This window comes from Pleurodeles waltl, chromosome 12 (genome assembly GCF_031143425.1).
Source record: "Pleurodeles waltl isolate 20211129_DDA chromosome 12, aPleWal1.hap1.20221129, whole genome shotgun sequence".
NCBI classification, from domain to species: Eukaryota; Metazoa; Chordata; class Amphibia; order Caudata; family Salamandridae; genus Pleurodeles; species Pleurodeles waltl.
The window spans coordinates 523,710,943-523,729,414 of NC_090451.1; the positions used below are offsets into that span (position 1 = coordinate 523,710,943).

General features: G+C 47.6%; 1 protein-coding gene across 1 annotated transcript in view; it reads right to left on the minus strand.

Annotated features, from left to right (window-relative positions):
• The window catches only part of CNOT1 (CCR4-NOT transcription complex subunit 1), a 1,177,977-nt gene that overhangs the window by 374,632 nt on the left and 784,873 nt on the right, over window positions 1-18,472 (minus strand). Inside the window, exons 32-36 of the mRNA XM_069215998.1 lie at window positions 10,764-11,060; window positions 9,270-9,410; window positions 9,085-9,189; window positions 8,767-8,886; window positions 8,076-8,267 (exon numbers count right to left, since the gene is read on the minus strand). Of these exons, the coding sequence (XP_069072099.1) occupies window positions 8,076-8,267; window positions 8,767-8,886; window positions 9,085-9,189; window positions 9,270-9,410; window positions 10,764-11,060 (855 nt within the window). The remainder of the gene's footprint in view (window positions 1-8,075; window positions 8,268-8,766; window positions 8,887-9,084; window positions 9,190-9,269; window positions 9,411-10,763; window positions 11,061-18,472) is intronic.

The window sequence follows — 18,472 nt, forward strand, 5'->3', positions numbered from 1 at the left end:
CCATGGGGAGAGTGCCTTTGTCACTCTGAGGCCAGTAACAAAGCCTGCACTGGGTGGAGATGCTAACACCTCCCCCAGGCAGGAGCTGTAACACCTGGCGGTGAGCCTCAAAGGCTCACCCCTTTGTCACAGCCCAGCAGGGCACTCCAGCTTAGTGGAGTTGCCCGCCCCCTCCGGCCACGGCCCCCACTTTTGGCGGCAAGGCTGGAGGGAACAAAGAAAGCAACAAGGAGGAGTCACTGGCCAGTCAGGACAGCCCCTAAGGTGTCCTGAGCTGAGGTGACTCTAACTTTTAGAAATCCTCCATCTTGCAGATGGAGGATTCCCCCAATAGGGTTAGGATTGTGACCCCCTCCCCTTGGGAGGAGGCACAAAGAGGGTGTACCCACCCTCCGGGCTAGTAGCCATTGGCTACTAACCCCCCAGACCTAAACACGCCCTTAAATTTAGTATTTAAGGGCTACCCTGAACCCTAGAAGATTAGATTCCTGCAACAACAAGAAGAAGGACTGCCTAGCTGAAAACCCCTGCAGAGGAAGACCAGAAGACAACAACTGCCTTGGCTCCAGAAACTCACCGGCCTGTCTCCTGCCTTCCAAAGAACTCTGCTCCAGCGACGCCTTCCAAAGGGACCAGCGACCTCTGAATCCTCTGAGGACTGCCCTGCTTCGACGACAAGAAACTCCCGAGGACAGTGGACCTGCTCAAAAAAGACTGCAACTTTATCCAAAGGAGCAGCTTTAAAGAACCCTGCAATCTCCCCGCAAGAAGCGTGAGACTTGCAACACTGCACCCGGCGACCCCGACTCGGCTGGTGGAGAACCAACACCTCAGGGAGGACCCCCGGACTACTCTACGACTGTGAGTACCAAAACCTGTCCCCCCTGAGCCCCCACAGCGCCGCCTGCAGAGGGAATCCCAAGGCTTCCCCTGACCGCGACTCTCTGAAACCCAAGTCCCGACGCCTGGAAAAGACCCTGCACCCGCAGCCCCCAGGACCTGAAGGACCGGACTTTCACTGCAGAAGTGACCCCCAGGAGTCCCTCTCCCTTGCCCAAGTGGAGGTTTCCCCGAGGAAGCCCCCCCTTGCCTGCCTGCAGCGCTGAAGAGATCCCTTGATCTCTCATTGACTTCCATTGCGAACCCGACGCTTGTTCTAACACTGCACCCGGCCACCCCCGCGCCGCTGAGGGTGAAATTTCTGTGTGGGCTTGTGTCCCCCCCGGTGCCCTACAAAACCCCCCTGGTCTGCCCTCCGAAGACGCGGGTACTTACCTGCAAGCAGACCGGAACCGGGGCACCCCCTTCTCTCCATTGAAGCCTATGCGTTTTGGGCACCACTTTGAACTCTGCACCTGACCGGCCCTGAGCTGCTGGTGTGGTAACTTTGGGGTTGCTCTGAACCCCCAACGGTGGGCTACCTTGGACCAAGAACTGAACCCTGTAAGTGTCTTACTTACCTGGTAAAACTAACAAAAACTTACCTCCCCCAGGAACTGTGAAAATTGCACTAAGTGTCCACTTTTAAAGTAGCTATTTGTCAATAACTTGAAAAGTATACATGCAATTGAAATGATTCAAAGTTCCTAATGTACTTACCTGCAATACCTTTCAAACAAGATATTACATGTTAAATTTGAACCCGTGGTTCTTAAAATAAACTAAGAAAAGATATTTTTCTATAACAAAACCTATTGGCTGGATTTGTCTCTGAGTGTGTGTACCTCATTTATTGTCTATGTGTAAGTACAACAAATGCTTAACACTACTCCTTGGATAAGCCTACTGCTCGACCACACTACCACAAAATAGAGCATTAGTATTATCTATTTTTACCACTATTTTACCTCTAAGGGGAACCCTTGGACTCTGTGCATGCTATTCCTTACTTTGAAATAGCACATACAGAGCCAACTTCCTACAAACCTTGTGTAAGGAAATGCCTCCTTGGCATGGTTGCCCCCTGACTTTTTGCCTTTGCTGATGCTATGTTTACAATTGAAAGTGTGCTGAGGCCTGCTAACCAGGCCCCAGCACCAGTGTTCTTTCCCTAACCTGTACTTTTGTATCCACAATTGGCAGACCCTGGCATCCAGATAAGTCCCTTGTAACTGGTACTTCTAGTACCAAGGGCCCTGATGCCAAGGAAGGTCTCTAAGGGCTGCAGCCTGTCTTATGCCACCCTGGAGACCTCTCACTCAGCACAGACACACTGCTTGCCAGCTTGTGTGTGCTAGTGAGGACAAAACGAGTAAGTCGACATGGCACTCCCCTCAGGGTGCCATGCCAGCCTCTCACTGCCTATGCAGTATAGGTAAGACACCCCTCTAGCAGGCCTTACAGCCTAAAGGCAGGGTGCACTATACCATAGGTGAGGGTACCAGTGCATGAGCATGGTACCCCGACAGTGTCTAAACAAAACCTTAGACATTGTAAGTGCAGGGTAGCCATAAGAGTATATGGTCTGGGAGTCTGTCAAACACGAACTCCACAGCACCATAATGGCTACACTGAAAACTGGGAAGTTTGGTATCAAACTTCTCAGCACAATAAATGCACACTGATGCCAGTGTACATTTTATTGTAAAATACACCACAGAGGGCACCTTAGAGGTGCCCCCTGAAACTTAACCGACTATCTGTGTAGGCTGACTAGTTTTAGCAGCCTGCCACAAACCGAGACATGTTGCTGGCCCCATGGGGAGAGTGCCTTTGTCACTCTGAGGCCAGTAACAAAGCCTGCACTGGGTGGAGATGCTAACACCTCCCCCAGGCAGGAATTGTCACACCTGGCGGTGAGCCTCAAAGGCTCACCTCCTTTGTGCCAACCCAGCAGGACACTCCAGCTAGTGGAGTTGCCCGCCCCCTCCGGCCAGGCCCCACTTTTGGCGGCAAGGCCGGAGAAAATAATGAGAAAAACAAGGAGGAGTCACTGGCCAGTCAGGACAGCCCCTAAGGTGTCCTGAGCTGAAGTGACTCTAACTTTTAGAAATCCTCCATCTTGCAGATGGAGGATTCCCCCAACAGGGTTAGGATTGTGACCCCCTCCCCTTGGGAGGAGGCACAAAGAGGGTGTACCCACCCTCAGGACTAGTAGCCATTGGCTACTAACCCCCCAGACCTAAACACGCCCTTAAATTTAGTATTTAAGGGCTACCCTGAACCCTAGAAAATTAGATTCCTGCAACTACAAGAAGAAGGACTGCCTAGCTGAAAAACCCCTGCAGAGGAAGACCAGAAGACGACAACTGCCTTGGCTCCAGAAACTCACCGGCCTGTCTCCTGCCTTCCAAAGATCCTGCTCCAGCGACGCCTTCCAAAGGGACCAGCGACCTCGACATCCTCCGAGGACTGCCCCTGCTTCGAAAAGACAAGAAACTCCCGAGGACAGCGGACCTGCTCCAAGAAAAGCTGCAACTTTGTTTCCAGCAGCTTTAAAGAACCCTGCAAGCTCCCCGCAAGAAGCGTGAGACTTGCAACACTGCACCCGGCGACCCCGACTCGGCTGGTGGAGATCCGACACCTCAGGAGGGACCCCAGGACTACTCTGATACTGTGAGTACCAAAACCTGTCCCCTCTGAGCCCCCACAGCGCCGCCTGCAGAGGGAATCCCGAGGCTTCCCCTGACCGCGACTCTTTGAATCTAAAGTCCCGACGCCTGGGAGAGACCCTGCACCCGCAGCCCCCAGGACCTGAAGGACCGGACTTTCACTGGAGAAGTGACCCCCAGGAGTCCCTCTCCCTTGCCCAAGTGGAGGTTTCCCCGAGGAATCCCCCCCTTGCCTGCCTGCAGCGCTGAAGAGATCCCGAGATCTCTCATAGACTAACATTGAAAACCCGACGCTTGTTTTTACACTGCACCCGGCCGCCCCCGCGCTGCTGAGGGTGAAATTTCTGTGTGGACCTGTGTCCCCCCCGGTGCCCTACAAAACCCCCCTGGTCTGCCCTCCGAAGACGCGGGTACTTACCTGCAAACAGACCGGAACCGGGGCACCCCCTTCTCTCCATTCTAGCCTATGTGTTTTGGGCACCACTTTGAACTCTGCACCTGACCGGCCCTGAGCTGCTGGTGTGGGGACTTTGGGGTTGCTCTGAACCCCCAACGGTGGGCTACCTTGGACCAAGAACTGAACCCTGTAAGTGTCTTACTTACCTGGTAAAACTAACCAAAACTTACCTCCCCTAGGAACTGTGAAAATTGCACTAAGTGTCCACTTTTAAAACAGCTATTTGTCAATAACTTGAAAAATATACATGCAATTTTTATGATTTGAAGTTCCTAAAGTACTTACCTGCAATACCTTTCGAATGAGATATTACATGTAGAATTTGAACCTGTGGTTCTTAAAATAAACTAAGAAAAGATATTTTTCTATATAAAAACCTATTGGCTGGATTTGTCTCTGAGTGTGTGTACCTCATTTATTGTCTATGTGTATGTACAACAAATGCTTAACACTACTCCTTGGATAAGCCTACTGCTCGACCACACTACCACAAAATAGAGCATTAGTATTATCTATTTTTACCACTATTTTACCTCTAAGGGGAACCCTTGGACTCTGTGCATGCTATTCCTTACTTTGAAATAGCACATACAGAGCCAACTTCCTACACCTTGTGAACATTTTGAACCCTTTGTGGACTCGGAGTGGCTATTCCCTTTGTTGTGTTGATTGTCGCTCCCAAGTATTGCTGTGTTTTGCACGGCAGAATGTGAGATTTTGTATAGTTGATGGAGAAACCGAGTTTGTAGAGGGTTTGAATGACAATCTGTGTGGTGTGAACACTTTGTGAGGGAGTTGGTCTTGATTAGCCAATCGTCTAGGTACGGGAATACGTGTATATGCTGCCTTCTGATGTGTGCAGCTACTACTGCTAGGCATTTTGTAAATACTCTTGGTGCGGTTGTGATACCGAACGGCAACACTTTGAATTGGTAATGTATTCCCTTGAATACGAACCTTAGGTATTTCCTGTGTGAGGGATGTATCGGTATATGGAAATATGCGTCCTTTAGATCTAAGGTTGTCATGTAGTCTTGTTGCTTTAGCAGTGGTAACACGTCTTGTAGCGTGACCATGTGAAAGTGTTCTGATTTGATGTAGGTGTTTAGTGTTCTGAGATCTAGGATTGGTCTCAGTGTTTTGTCCTTTTTTGGTATTAGAAAGTACAGTGAATAAACTCCTGTGTTTATTTGTGTACATGGTACCAATTCTATTGCGTCCTTTAGCAGTAATGCTTGAACTTCTAGTTCTAGAAGGTCTAAATGCTGTTTCGACATATTCTGTGTTTTTGGTGGGACATTTGGAGGGAGTTGGAGAAATTCTATGCAATAACCATGTCGGATAATTGCTAAAACCCAAGTGTCTGTTGTTATCTCCTCCCAAGATTTGTAAAACTGACTTAGTCTTTCCCCCACTGATGTTGTGTGAAGGGGTTGAGTGACTTGTGAGTCACTGTTTGGTTGCAGGGGTTTTTGGACTTTGAAATTTTCCCCAGTTTCTAGGGAATTGTCCTCCTCTATACTGGCCCCGAAAGCCTCCCCTTTGGTACTGTCCCTGGTAGGTAGACGGTGTAGATTGTGAGGTGCTGGCTTGTGTGGCTTGACCCCGAAACCCCCCTCTGAAGGTTGTTTTGCGGAAGGTGCCGAAAGTGCCTCTGCCCTGCGGGGAATAGAGTGCGCCCATGGCCTTGGCTGTGTCCGTGTCCTTTTTCAATTTCTCAATTGCCGTGTCCACTTCGGGTCCAAACAATTGTTGTTCATTGAACGGCATATTGAGTACCGCTTGCTGTATTTCCGGTTTAAAGCCAGATGTGCGCAACCATGCGTGCCTTCTTATGGTTACTGCGGTATTTATTGTTCTTGCCGCTGTGTCCGCTGCGTCCATAGAGGAGCGTATTTGGTTATTGGAGATGTTTTGTCCCTCCTCAACCACTTGTATTGCCCGTTTTTGAAATTCTTTGGGTGGATGCTCGATGAGATGCTGCATCTCGTCCCAATGGGCTCTATCATATCGCGCTAGGAGCGCCTGAGAGTTCGCGATGCGCCACTGGTTTGCAGCTTGTACTGCGACCCTTTTCCCAGCTGCGTCGAACTTGCGGCTCTCTTTATCTGGAGGTGGTGCCTTGCCTGATGTGTGCGAGTTGGCTCTCTTGCGAGCTGCCCCTACCACGACTGAATCTGGTGGCAGTTGTGAGGTGATAAAAGCAGGGTCCGTGGGCGGTGCTTTATATTTTTTCTCCACCCTAGGAGTAATCGCTCTACTTTTGACAGGGTCTTTGAAGATCTGCTTTGCGTGCCTTAGCATTCCTGGAAGCATAGGTAGGAGCTATGGGTGGAGGAGAGGGTGTTGAAAAGGAAGTCATCCTCGACAGGTTCTGCGTGTAACGACACGTTATGGAATTCTGCTGCCCTAGCTACCACCTGTGCATACCCTGTGCTGTCCTCAGGTGGTGAGGGCTTGGTAGGGTACGACTCAGGACTATTGTCTGATACTGGGGCGTCGTATAGGTCCCAAGCGTCCTGGTCGTCTTGGCTCATTGTGGTATGAGCCGGTGAATGTGACGGAGTCTGTGCCGGTGATGTGTGAGTTACAGGTGGAGGAGAGGGTGGCGGAGTTACCTTCTTCACCATTTTTTGTGGTGTTTGTTCTTGAGTTTGGAACTCGAGTCTCCTTTTCTCCTGATTGGGGGAAGAGTGCTGATCTTCTCTGTCCCACTTTGTATGAAGGTCTGCTTTTGTGTGTGGTCTACATCAGTGGTCTGTAACTTCTTCAAATCTCTGTTTACGCATTTGAGAGGACAGTGATTGTTCCTCTGTATATGAGCTGGCAGTTGGTTCGGTTGCTGGTCGTTTTGGCACCAAAACTGTGTCTCTGCTGGTTTTCGGCTTGGAGGAGATTTTTTTCTTTTTCGGCGTCGAGCTTTCTCGGCGTCGATCTTCCTCGGTGCCGCTGTCTCTGCGTCGAGCAGCTTCGGTTCCGCTGTCTCGGCGTCTATCTTTTTCGGCAGCACTTTCTCGGTCCCGAGATTGCTGCGTGCCTGTGTCTCGACCCGAGTCGGACGATCTCGGCACCAGTTCGGCCTTTTTCGGTGCCGATGGACGGTCACCTACTTTATGGGTTGAGCCATGGCCTGTTGGCAGTGGCGTCCCCTGGGCCTTGTCTGTTTTCTTGTATGGTGCTTGCTTCGACGTCTTACTCACGGTTTCTTCAACGTCGAATTCCTCAGAGTCCGATTCATGGATGGAGAAGGCTTCCTCTTCTTCTCCTTGTCCCTCGAACTCTCGGTGTCCTGTCGGCGTGGACGCCATCTGCAATCTTCTGGCTCGCCGGTCACGGAGCGTTTTTCGGGACCGAAACGCACGACAGGCCTCCCACGTTTCTTCCTTGTGCTCGGGTGACAGGCACAAGTTACAGACCAAATGTTGGTCTGTATATGGATATTTATTGTGGCATTTAGGACAGAATCGGAACGGGGTCCGTTCCATCAGTGTCGATGTTACACGCGGTCGGGCCGACCAGGCCCCGACGGGGGATCGAAATTACCCCGAAGGGCTACCGGAGCTCTTCACGATTCGGTGTCGATTCTATTCTTACCCGATACCGAGCGAAACAATACCGACGTAGTTTTCCGAAGTTAAGACTATCTTTCTGTCCCGAAACCCGGAGCGAAAAGGAACACGTCCGAACCCGATGGCAGAAAAAAAACAATCTAACATGGAGTCGACGCCCATGCGCAATGGAACAAAGGAGGAGGAGTCCCTCGGTCTCGGGACTCGAAAAGACTTCTTCGAACAAAAACAACTTGTAACACTCCGACCCAACACCAGACGGCGGACTATGCACAACATGTGTATCTGCAGCTACACATGCCACCGAACACCCAAATACGTTTTTGCCACAAATCAGTGCATTAGAAGGAGTATGACTTCACAGTTTTCAATTCCATTCTAAAACATATTCCTCTGAAACAAATACTGTCTTTTAAAGGATTGCAGCCAGCCTTTTTGGTGCAAGACAAATAGTATGTGATAAAATAACGCTGAAAACCATTCTCAAAATGTACAAACCTTCTGTAATAAGCCTAGGGCTGCAATGGCATCACGGGAATTACGTGCTACCACAACTGCTTCAAGCAAACTACGAAGAGCCTGCACTTGAGGATTCATAGCCAAGGTGGTAGGGATTGCATGAAGGTTCTGCTCCAACTCTGTGATGCATTTGTCATAGATCTGCGCAACATCGTCTGTTGCCCAAGCTTGCTGTAATGAAAAGGATTTAAATTACGTATAAATATTTTAATCATATATGCTTAACATTCCAAATTTGGTAAAAGAACTTCAGTGCTGCAAGAGCAACATGACATGAAACTGGTCAATTAGTCTCAATTCAATTAATACACCGAAGAAAATCAACTTCATCAAGAGATTTTAACATATAAAAATTCAGTATGTTACCTAGGTAAAATATAAGAGAAGGCAAACCTAAGTCAATGAAAAAGATCTAATCTTAAAAGAAACATGTATTTGAAATACCAAAGCACTAAGAATGCTATGCTGTGTATTGACATTACCAGATCTTTTCAAGGGTGATGAATAATTTTGCAAAGAACTACTAAGATTGTCCTAGGTCACAGACCTAGCCGTTGGGAGCTGGTTCTAAAAGTGATAATAAAATGTAAAAAAAATAAAAATAAAAAAAAACACCAGGAACAGTACAGTAGATGTTATTCAGCAGCACAAAAATGATCGTTCATTTTACCTTCATAGGCTGCGCTAAAAAGCCAGTAGGTTGTGTGAGGTCATTGGTAGGTAAGAACCCAGGGACATTGCGTGCAAACTCTTCGTAAACAGCCAGCTGTTTTGGGTCTACACCGCCAACCTAAGAATGAAGGAAGAGAGATGAAGTCTGCTTCACCATAGCATCATCTTCACTGTTTGCTTCAGCCCCTTGAGGTCAGCCTCTGATAGCTCCCTTGAAGGGGGAGGACCTTACATACATAGGACAAACATGGTTGAAACGCATGATGGAAATGTACACTGAATCATAGCTCCACAATAATTGGAGCAATCTGCTTACCTTGAGCCTGATCTGTTCGGGCATGCGCTCAGCCTGGTACGTTAATACCACAGGATCACAATATCGACGCCCCTCTTGCCTCGCATGCTTCCTCAACTCAAACTCCTTTGGGGAAAAAAATTAAGATGAGGTTTGTGATCATATCAAACGTTATGGAAGCCTTGCTATGAAGACAAAGCACTCACTGTAGCTAATCGCTTGTCCATTTCTGGGCCTGCCTTCTCGACTGCAGTCTTCTGGATAAAACAGCATGCCAACTCACAGTTGTCTTGAGCAAGCTGTGCAGCTGCCTGCTCCATCATTTCCCGCTGCTGTGGGGAAGCTGCCTGTTTATCAGAGGAAACACCAATTCCCAGGCTTAATATAGTCCGATGTTAACTAGAACATGGCACAAGACACTAACCAACTGTATATACCACATTCTGCAAACACTGCTTACCACATATGTTTTCCTTAATGCCAGAACATTTATTTGCAGCTGAACAAGGCTACAGTGGCACAATTATCTCATGGGTTGGCAAATACTTTAATCTCAAATCTAACAGATTTTAGAAAAACCACTGTGAAGGCTTGTCAGCTTCAGGACTGTACAGTAGGAATAAATACTCTGGCCTCTGCTCAAAGAATGCAAGAGAAATGTTGCTTCCTGTAAACAAGAAGCTACACTGGCAATGTACAGATAAGGGTTGCAAGCCGAGGTGATTAGTTCCCTTACTCGACACTGGTCACCAACCAAAAACTAAACCAAATTATCATCAATAACCATTCTGTTTCATATGAAGATCTTTAGCGAGATTATTAAGTTCGATATCAACAAAAAAGAATGATGGACGGAGTGCTGAATAATGCAAACACTCTACCCCAGTCAAAGATCTGGGTTTAATTCATCGTTCTTTTGCTCACCGTGCCACCCCAGTTTGGAACCAGCCATATGCAAATCAGTCTTGACCCTGCTCCTCATGGGAACCGTCCAGCCCGAACTGCCAAGCCAGGTTCTTCCTGGACCGGAAACAAGTATCCAGGGACCATTTTCAAGGTATCATCCTTCATCAGCCAGGCTAGCTTGAATCCAGTGGAACAGTGAGCACAGTGTGGCATGGTGAGCAAAATAACGATGGATTAAACCCAGATCTGTGACTGGGGGTGAGTGTTTGCATAGTTCAGCACTCCACCCATCATTCTTTTGTGTTGCTAAAGTTGCCTTAAGTGGGAAGGGTATGCCCAGACGTGGGTCCTGTGTTCACTGTCCCACTGGATCCAAGCTACCCTGGCTGATGAAGGGTGATACCATGAAACCGGTCCAAGGATGCTTGTTTCAGGTTCACAGAGGACATGACCTGGCAGTTCAAGCTGGACTGTTCCGATTAGGAACAGGGTCAAGACTGATCTGCGTACGGCTGGGTCCAAACTGGGGTGGCATGGTGAGCAAAAAAAACGATGGATTAAACCCGATCTGTGACTGGGGGTGAGTGTTTGCCTTGTTCAGCACTCTGCCCATCATTCTTTTCTGTTATTAAGTTAGATAGATAAGGAAAGCATTCTTAAGTAGAGAAACTTAAATACCAACTAAATGGATCAAAACAGCAGAAAAACTGGAGGCAAGAGAAAAGACAGTTTTCCAAACATCACTATACTTATCTGTTTTTTGTGGGCAAATGCAAAATTCTATAGCTGCTTACCCGCAGAGCAGTGGCAAAGCTGTTCTTCAGGTTGGTGGCTATGCTGATAAGCAGAGGCTCTCGGCAAGTAATCATAGCCATGCCAGCAGTCAGATTTCGCATCATGTGATGGGCAGCAACCCGCATGCGTGACTCTTCAGAATCCAGTGCAAAGTCTTTTCGGACTATCTGCTCACAGGTGGTCATGGCAATTTTGATGGATCTGTCTACAACTGGATGGACAAGCTCTTGCACAGCACGCTCAATCGCCTGACGAACACATTGCTTCAACTGTGGGTGGGTTTGAAACAAGGGAATCTGTACAAACAAAAAATAGTAAAGGCAAGACACCATCAAATTTCATACATTACAGAATTACACTAGCTATATGTAAACCCAAAGAGCCAAAGTTTGTATCAGTCATAGTTGTAGGAAAGCATTCTTTTTTGCATGGTTACCCCCGCTTTTTGCCTATCAGTATGCTTTGACTATTTTCACTGCGATCCTGCTAACCAGGACCCCAGTGAATGTGCTCTCTTCCTCTAAATTTTGTTGCCTAGGACTTTACACACCCCACAATTGGCATACTGGTGCCCCATTTAAGTCCCTAGTATATAGTACTTAGGTACCCAGGGCATTGGGGTACCAGGGGATTCCCCCATTGGCTACAGCATGAATTATGCCACCCTTGGTGAGCCCATGCAAAGTGTATCTGTAGCCCTGCCATTGCAGCCTGCTTGAAAGGGTGCATGCACCCTTTTGACTACAGGTCATTGCACCAGGTTACTGTAAGTCACCGCTTTGGTAGGCCCTCCTTGCCCAGTGGGCAGGGCGCAGGTCCCTGTATGTGAGGGCACCCCGCACTAGCAAAGGTGCCCCCACGAACTCCGGTGCCATTTTCAAGGACCTCGCAAGTGTGGGGTTGCCATTGTATGCGTGTACTGGACATAGGTCACTAACTCGGTCCAGCTACATAACAGTAACTTAGAACCTACGCATGATTGGTATCAAACATGTCAGAATCTTACTCCAATACTGTTTCCAGTATTGGAAGTATGATTCCATGCACTCTGGGCGCTCCTTAGAGGACTCCAGCATTGCTCCAAACAGCCTTCTGGTGTTTTCCAGCCACCCAAAGATGCTGCCACCCCTCAGACAGGTTTCTGCCCACCTGCTGCTTGAACAGCCCAAGGGGTGGTGCCCAGAGCTCCTCCAAAGGGTCCCTGGGTTTTGCCATCTTGAATCCAAGGTTGGCAGGGACCTCTGAGCCCCCCTCCTGATAGGTGGTCACCTGGCTAGGTGACCAACCCCTCTTCCAGGGCTATTTATGGTCTCTCTCTTGGGTGGGTCCTCCGATTTGGCTTTTAAGATTCCAGCAGGACTCCACTGCAACCTCTACTTTGACTTCTAGCCACTTAAACGCGGCTGGACCCTCCAGGAACCAACAATCTGCATCCACGAAGAAGACTCTGCCTGCAACATTGTTTCCACGGCTCCTTACAGATTCTGCAACATTTCCCCGGCTGTGCATCCTCTGAGGGTCTTCAGTCTGCACAAGAAGGAAGAAGGAATCTCCCTTGGAGTGAAGGAGTCACTCCCCTGCATTCACAGGCACCAATTACAATGACGACCAGCGGAAAGGATCTCCTCTCATCCTAAGCTGTGTGGATCCTTGTAAGGAAATGCCTCCTTGGCATGGTTACCCCCTGACTTTTTGCCTTTGCTGATGCTATGTTTTGATTTGAAAGTGTGCTGAGGCCTGCTAACCAGGCCCCAGCACCAGTGTTCTTTCCCTAACCTGTACTTTTGTTTTCACAATTGGCACACCCTGGCATCCAGGTAAGTCCCTTGTAACTGGTACCCCTGGTACCAAGGGCCCTGATGCCAGGGAAGGTCTCTAAGGGCTGCAGCATGTCTTATGCCACCCTAGGGACCCCTCACTCAGCACAGACACACTGCTTGTCAGCTTGTGTGTGCTGGTGAGGACAAAACGAGTAAGTCGACATGGCACCCCCCTCAGGGTGCCATGCCGACCTCACACTGCCTATGCAGTATTGAAAATGTCACTTACCCAGTGTACATCTGTTCGTGGCATTAGTCGCTGCAGATTCACATGTTTGGCACAGTCCGCTGCCTGGTGTTGGGCTCGGAGTATTACAAGTTGTTTTTCTTCGAAGAAGTCTTTTTGGTCACGGGACCGAAGGACTCCTCCCTCTTTGGCTCCATTGCGCATGGGCGTCGACTCCATCTTAGATTGTTTTCCCCGCAGAGGGTGAGGATGGAGTTGTTTGGTATAAATAGTGCCCATGCAATGGAGTGAATATGTATGTATGATAAGAGTTTCTAATAATTTTTTTACAAATGTTCAAATGTTTAAGGTTTATGATCTACTTCGAAACGGCTACAGGCTTCCCGGGGAGGTGGGAGGGTACATGTGAATCTGCAGCGACTAATGCCACGAACAGATGTACACTGGGTAAGTGACATTTTCAGTTCGATGGCATTTGTTGCTGCAGATACACATGTTTGGCATAGACTATAAAGCAGTTAGCTCCCCTAAAAGCGGTGGTTTAGCCTGTAGGAGTTGAAGTAGTTTGGAATAATGTTCTTAGTACAGCTTGGCCCACTGTAGCTTGTTGTGCATTTAGTACGTCTACACAGTAGTGTTTAGTAAACGTATGAGGCGTAGACCAGGTTGCAGCCTTACATATTTCGCTCATAGGAATGTTTCCTAGAAAGGCCATTGTAGCACCTTTCTTTCTGGTTGAGTGTGCCTTTGGTGTAATAGGCAATTCTCTTTTGGCTTTAAGATAGCATGTTTGAATGCATCTGACTATCCATCTAGCAATGCCTTGTTTAGAGATTGGATTTCCTATGTGTGGTTTTTGAAAAGCTATGAACAGTTGTTTTGTTTTCCTGATTAGCTTTGTTCTGTCAATGTAATACATTAGTGCTCTTTTGATGTCTAATGTATGTAGTGCCCTTTCAGCCACAGAATTTGGTTGTGGGAAGAACACTGGCAATTCTACTGTTTGATTTAAATGGAATGGTGAGATTACTTTTGGCAGAAATTTTGGATTTGTTCTTAGAACTATTTTATTGTTGTGTATTTGAATAAATGGTTCTTGTATGGTAAATGCCTGTATTTCACTTACTCTTCTGAGGGATGTGATTGCAATGAGAAATGCGACCTTCCAGGTTAGATATTGCATTTCACAGGAATGCATGGGTTCGAAAGGGGGACCCATGAGTCTTGTTAAGACGATGTTAAGATTCCATGAAGGAACTGGTGGTGTTCTTGGTGGTATAATTCTTTTTAGCCCTTCCATGAATGCTTTAATAACTGGTATTCTAAATAGAGAGGATGAATGAGTAGTTTGTAGGTAAGCAGATATAGCTGCGAGGTGTATTTTTATAGATGAAAAAGCGAGATTTGCTTTTTGCAAATGTAGTAAGTATCCTACTATGTCTTTAGTAGAGGCATGTACTGGTTGTATTTGATTGGCATGGCAGTAGTAAACAAATCTTTTCCACTTAGATGCATAGCAGTGTCTAGTGGAAGGTTTTCTAGCTTGTTTTATGACCTCCATGCATTCTTGTGTGAGGTCCAAGTGTCCGAATTCTAGGATTTCAGGAGCCAAATTGCCAGATTCAATGATGCTGGGTTTGGATGTCTGATCTGTTGTTTGTGTTGTGTTAACAGATCTGGCCTGTTGGGTAGTTTGACATGCGGTACTAGTGAAAGGTCTAGTAGAGTTGTATACCAAGGTTGTCTTGCCCATGTGGGTGCTATCAGTATGAGTTTGAGTTGGTTTTGACTTAACTTGTTTACTAGATATGGAAGGAGAGGGAGAGGGGGAAAAGCGTACGCAAATATCCCTGACCAATTCATCCATAGAGCATTGCCTTGTGATTCGCGGTGTGGGTACCTGGATGCGAAGTTTTGGCATTTTGAGTTTTCTCTTGTTGCGAACAAATCTATCTGGGGTGTTCCCCAAATTTGAAAGTACTTGTTCAGAACTTGGGGGTGAATTTCCCATTCGTGGACTTGTTGGTGGTCTCGCGAAAGGTTGTCTGCTAGTTGGTTTTGTATTCCTGGAATAAATTGTGCTATTAGGCGAATGTTGTTGTGAATCGCCCACTGCCAAATTTTTTGTGTTAGGAGGCACAATTGTGTTGAGTGTGTTCCTCCTTGTTTGTTTAGATAATACATTGTTGTCATGTTGTCTGTTTTGACAAGAATGTATTTGTGTGTTATTATGGGTTGGAAGGCTTTTAACGCTAGAAATACTGCCAACAGTTCTAGGTAATTGATATGAAATTTTGTTTCGTGTATATCCCATTGTCCTTGAATGCTGTGGTGATTGAGGTGTGCTCCCCACCCTGTCATGGAAGCATCTGTTGTTATAACGTATTGAGGCACTGGGTCCTGAAATGTCCGCCCTTTGTTTAAATTTTTGCTGTTCCACCATAGAAGCGAGAGGTATGTTTGGCGGTCTACCAACACCAGATTTTGAAGTTGACCCTGTGCCTGTGACCATTGTGATGCTAGACACTGTTGTAAGGGTCGCATGTGTAGTCTTGCGTTTGGGACAATGGCTATGCATGATGACATCATGCCTAGAAGTTTTAGCGCAAATTTTGCTTGTATCTTTTGGTTTGGAAACATAGCACTTATTAGCTTGTGGAATGCCTGCACTCTTTGTGGACTTGGAGTGGCAATTCCTTTTGATGTGTTGATGGTTGCTCCTAGATATTGTTGTGTTTGACACGGTTCTAGGTGTGATTTTGTGTAGTTGATGGAAAACCCCAGTTTGTGAAGGGTTTGTATGACAAAGGTGGTGTCGTTTGCGCATTTTTTTACTGTGTTGGTTTTGATTAGCCAGTCGTCTAGGTAAGGGAACACATGTATCTGTTGTCTCCTGATGTGTGCTGCTACTACAGCTAGACATTTTGTGAACACTCTTGGTGCAGTTGTTATTCCGAATGGCAACACCTTGAATTGGTAATGTATTCCTTTGAATACAAACCGTAGGTACTTTCTGTGAGAAGGGTGTATTGGTATATGAAAGTACGCATCCTTTAGGTCTAATGTGGTCATGTAATCTTGCTGTTTGAGCAGTGGAATGATGTCTTGTAGTGTGACCATGTGAAAATGGTCCGATATGATGTAGGTATTTAGTGTCCTGAGATCTAATATTGGTCTCAATGTTTCGTCTCTTTTTGGAATTAGAAAGTACAGGGAGTAAACTCCTGTGTTTTTTTGTTGTACTGGTACTAATTCTATTGCATCCTTTTGCAGTAGTGCTTGAACTTCTAGTCCTAAAAGTTCTAAATGATGTTGTGACATTTTGCGTGTTTTGGGGGGGATGTTCGGTGGGAAGTTGTGGAATTCTATGCAATAGCCATGTTGGATTATTGCTAATACCCAATTGTCTGTTGTAATCTGTTGCCAAGATTGGTAGAATTGGCTTAGTCTTCCCCCCACTGGTGTTGAGTGAAGGGGTTGCGTGACTTGAAAGTCACTGTTTAGGTGGAGGTGTTTTTGGAGTCTGGAATCTTCCCCTACTCCTTGGGAATTGACCCCCCCGATATCCCCTGAAACCTCCCCTTTGGAAGGAACCCTGATATGGTGTGGTTCTTGATTGTTGGCTGGTGGTGTCTGTGGGTTGGCCACGAAACCCCCCTCTAAATGGAGTTTTTCTGAAAGAGCCTCTGCTCTGCGGGGAGTAGAGTGCGCCCATGGCTTTGGCCGTGTCTGTGTCCTTTTTAAGTTTTTCAATGGCTGTATCCACTTCCGAGCCAAACAGTTGTTTCTAGTTGAAGGGCATATTAAGGACAGCCTGCTGGATTTCAGGTTTGAAGCCTGAAGTGCGTAGCCAAGCGTGTCTCCTTATAGTGACAGCAGTGTTGACTGTTCTTGCTGCAGTATCGGCTGCGTCTAGTGAAGAGCGGATTTGATTGTTTGAGATCGTTTGTCCCTCTTCCACTATTTGCTGCGCCCTTTTTTGGTATTCCTGGGGAAGATGGTCTACGAGAAGTTGCATCTCGTCCCAGTGTGCGCGGTCATATCTGGCCAGCAGCGCTTGTGAATTTGCGATGCGCCACTGGTTGGCTGCCTGCGACGCCACTCTTTTCCCTGCCGCGTCAAATTTTCGGCTTTCTTTGTCCGGAGGTGGGGAGTCGCCAGATGTATGTGAATTTGCTCTTTTGCGAGCTGCCCCTACTACCACAGAGTCGGGTGGTAACTGCGAAGTAATAAACACTGGGTCTGTGGGTGGTGGTTTGTATTTCTTATCCACCCTTGGGGTGATGGCTCTTGATTTTACGGGCTCCTCAAAAATTTGTTTTGCGTGCCGTAACATCCCTGGTAGCATTGGGAGACATTGATATTGGCTATGTGTAGCCGAGAGGGTGTTAAACAAGAAATCATCCTCTATAGGATCGGAATGCAGTTGGACATTGTGGAAGTCTGCAGCCCTAGCCACCAGTTGTGAGTATGAGGTACTGTCCTCTGGCGGTGACGGCTTTGTGGGGTATGACTCGGGATCATTGTCCGGCACTGGGGTGTCATACAGGTCCCAAGCGTCTTGATCCTGATCGTCATGACTTATGGTAGTTTGCGCTGGTGAGTGCATTTGTGGCGGTGTTTGTGCCGGCGATGCCTGTGGAGGAGAGGGCGGAGGCGTGACTTTTTTAACCACTTTGGCTTGTGGTTGTGTGTCATCCTTTGGAAGTCCGATCCTTCTTTTCCTCATGATTGGGGGAAGGGTTGATATCTTCCCTGTATCTTGCTGGATGCACAGTCTCTTTTGTGTGTAGTCCGATTCTACACTTTGGAGCTCTTGTCCAAATTTGTGCATTTGGCCACTTAGTCCTTGTTCCTCTGAGTAGGATGAAGGTGTGGTATTTTTCGGCGCCGAGAGAGAATCTTTTTTCGGTTTCGGCACCGACAGAATTTTTGTTCCTTTCGGCATGGATTCTCGGTGCCGATGTTTTTCGGTGCCGGTATCTTGTTTTTGTCTCTCGGAGCCGCTTTCTCGGCTCCGAGGTTGCTCCATGGCGGTCCCTCGACCGGAGTCGGGTGTCTTCGCTATGGGCGTGCCCTTTTTCGGCCCCTTCGACGGGTCGCCTGATTTATGGGTCGAGCCATGGCCTGTTGGCAGTGGCGTCCCCTGGGCTTTCGGTTTGTCGATGGATTTACTTTTCGACGTCTTACTCACAGTTTGTTGCTGTTGTTCGACGTCGGAGTCTCCGGATTCTGATTCCGGAACCGAGAATGTTTCCTCTTCGTCGTCGAAACGTTGTTTTGTCGACGTGGACGCCATTTGGTGACGCCTGGCTCTTCGGTCCCGGAGTGTTTTTCTGGACCGGAAGGCTCGACAGGCTTCACAGGTATCCTCCTTGTGCTCGGGGGACAAGCACAAGTTACAGACCAAGTGCTGATCTGTATAAGGATACTTACTGTGACATTTTGGGCAGAAACGAAACGGGGTCCGTTCCATCGGCTTCGATGTCGCACGCGGTCGGGCCGACCAGGCCCCGATGGGGGATCGAAACTGCCCCAAAGTCTTCCGATGATCGGTGTCGATGTACCTAACTATCCCGATACCGAACGGAACAATACCGACGCTTTCTTCCGAGATTCTGACTAACTTTCCGAACCGAAACACGGAGCGAAAAGGAATACGTCCGAACCCGACAGCGGAAAAAAACAATCTAAGATGGAG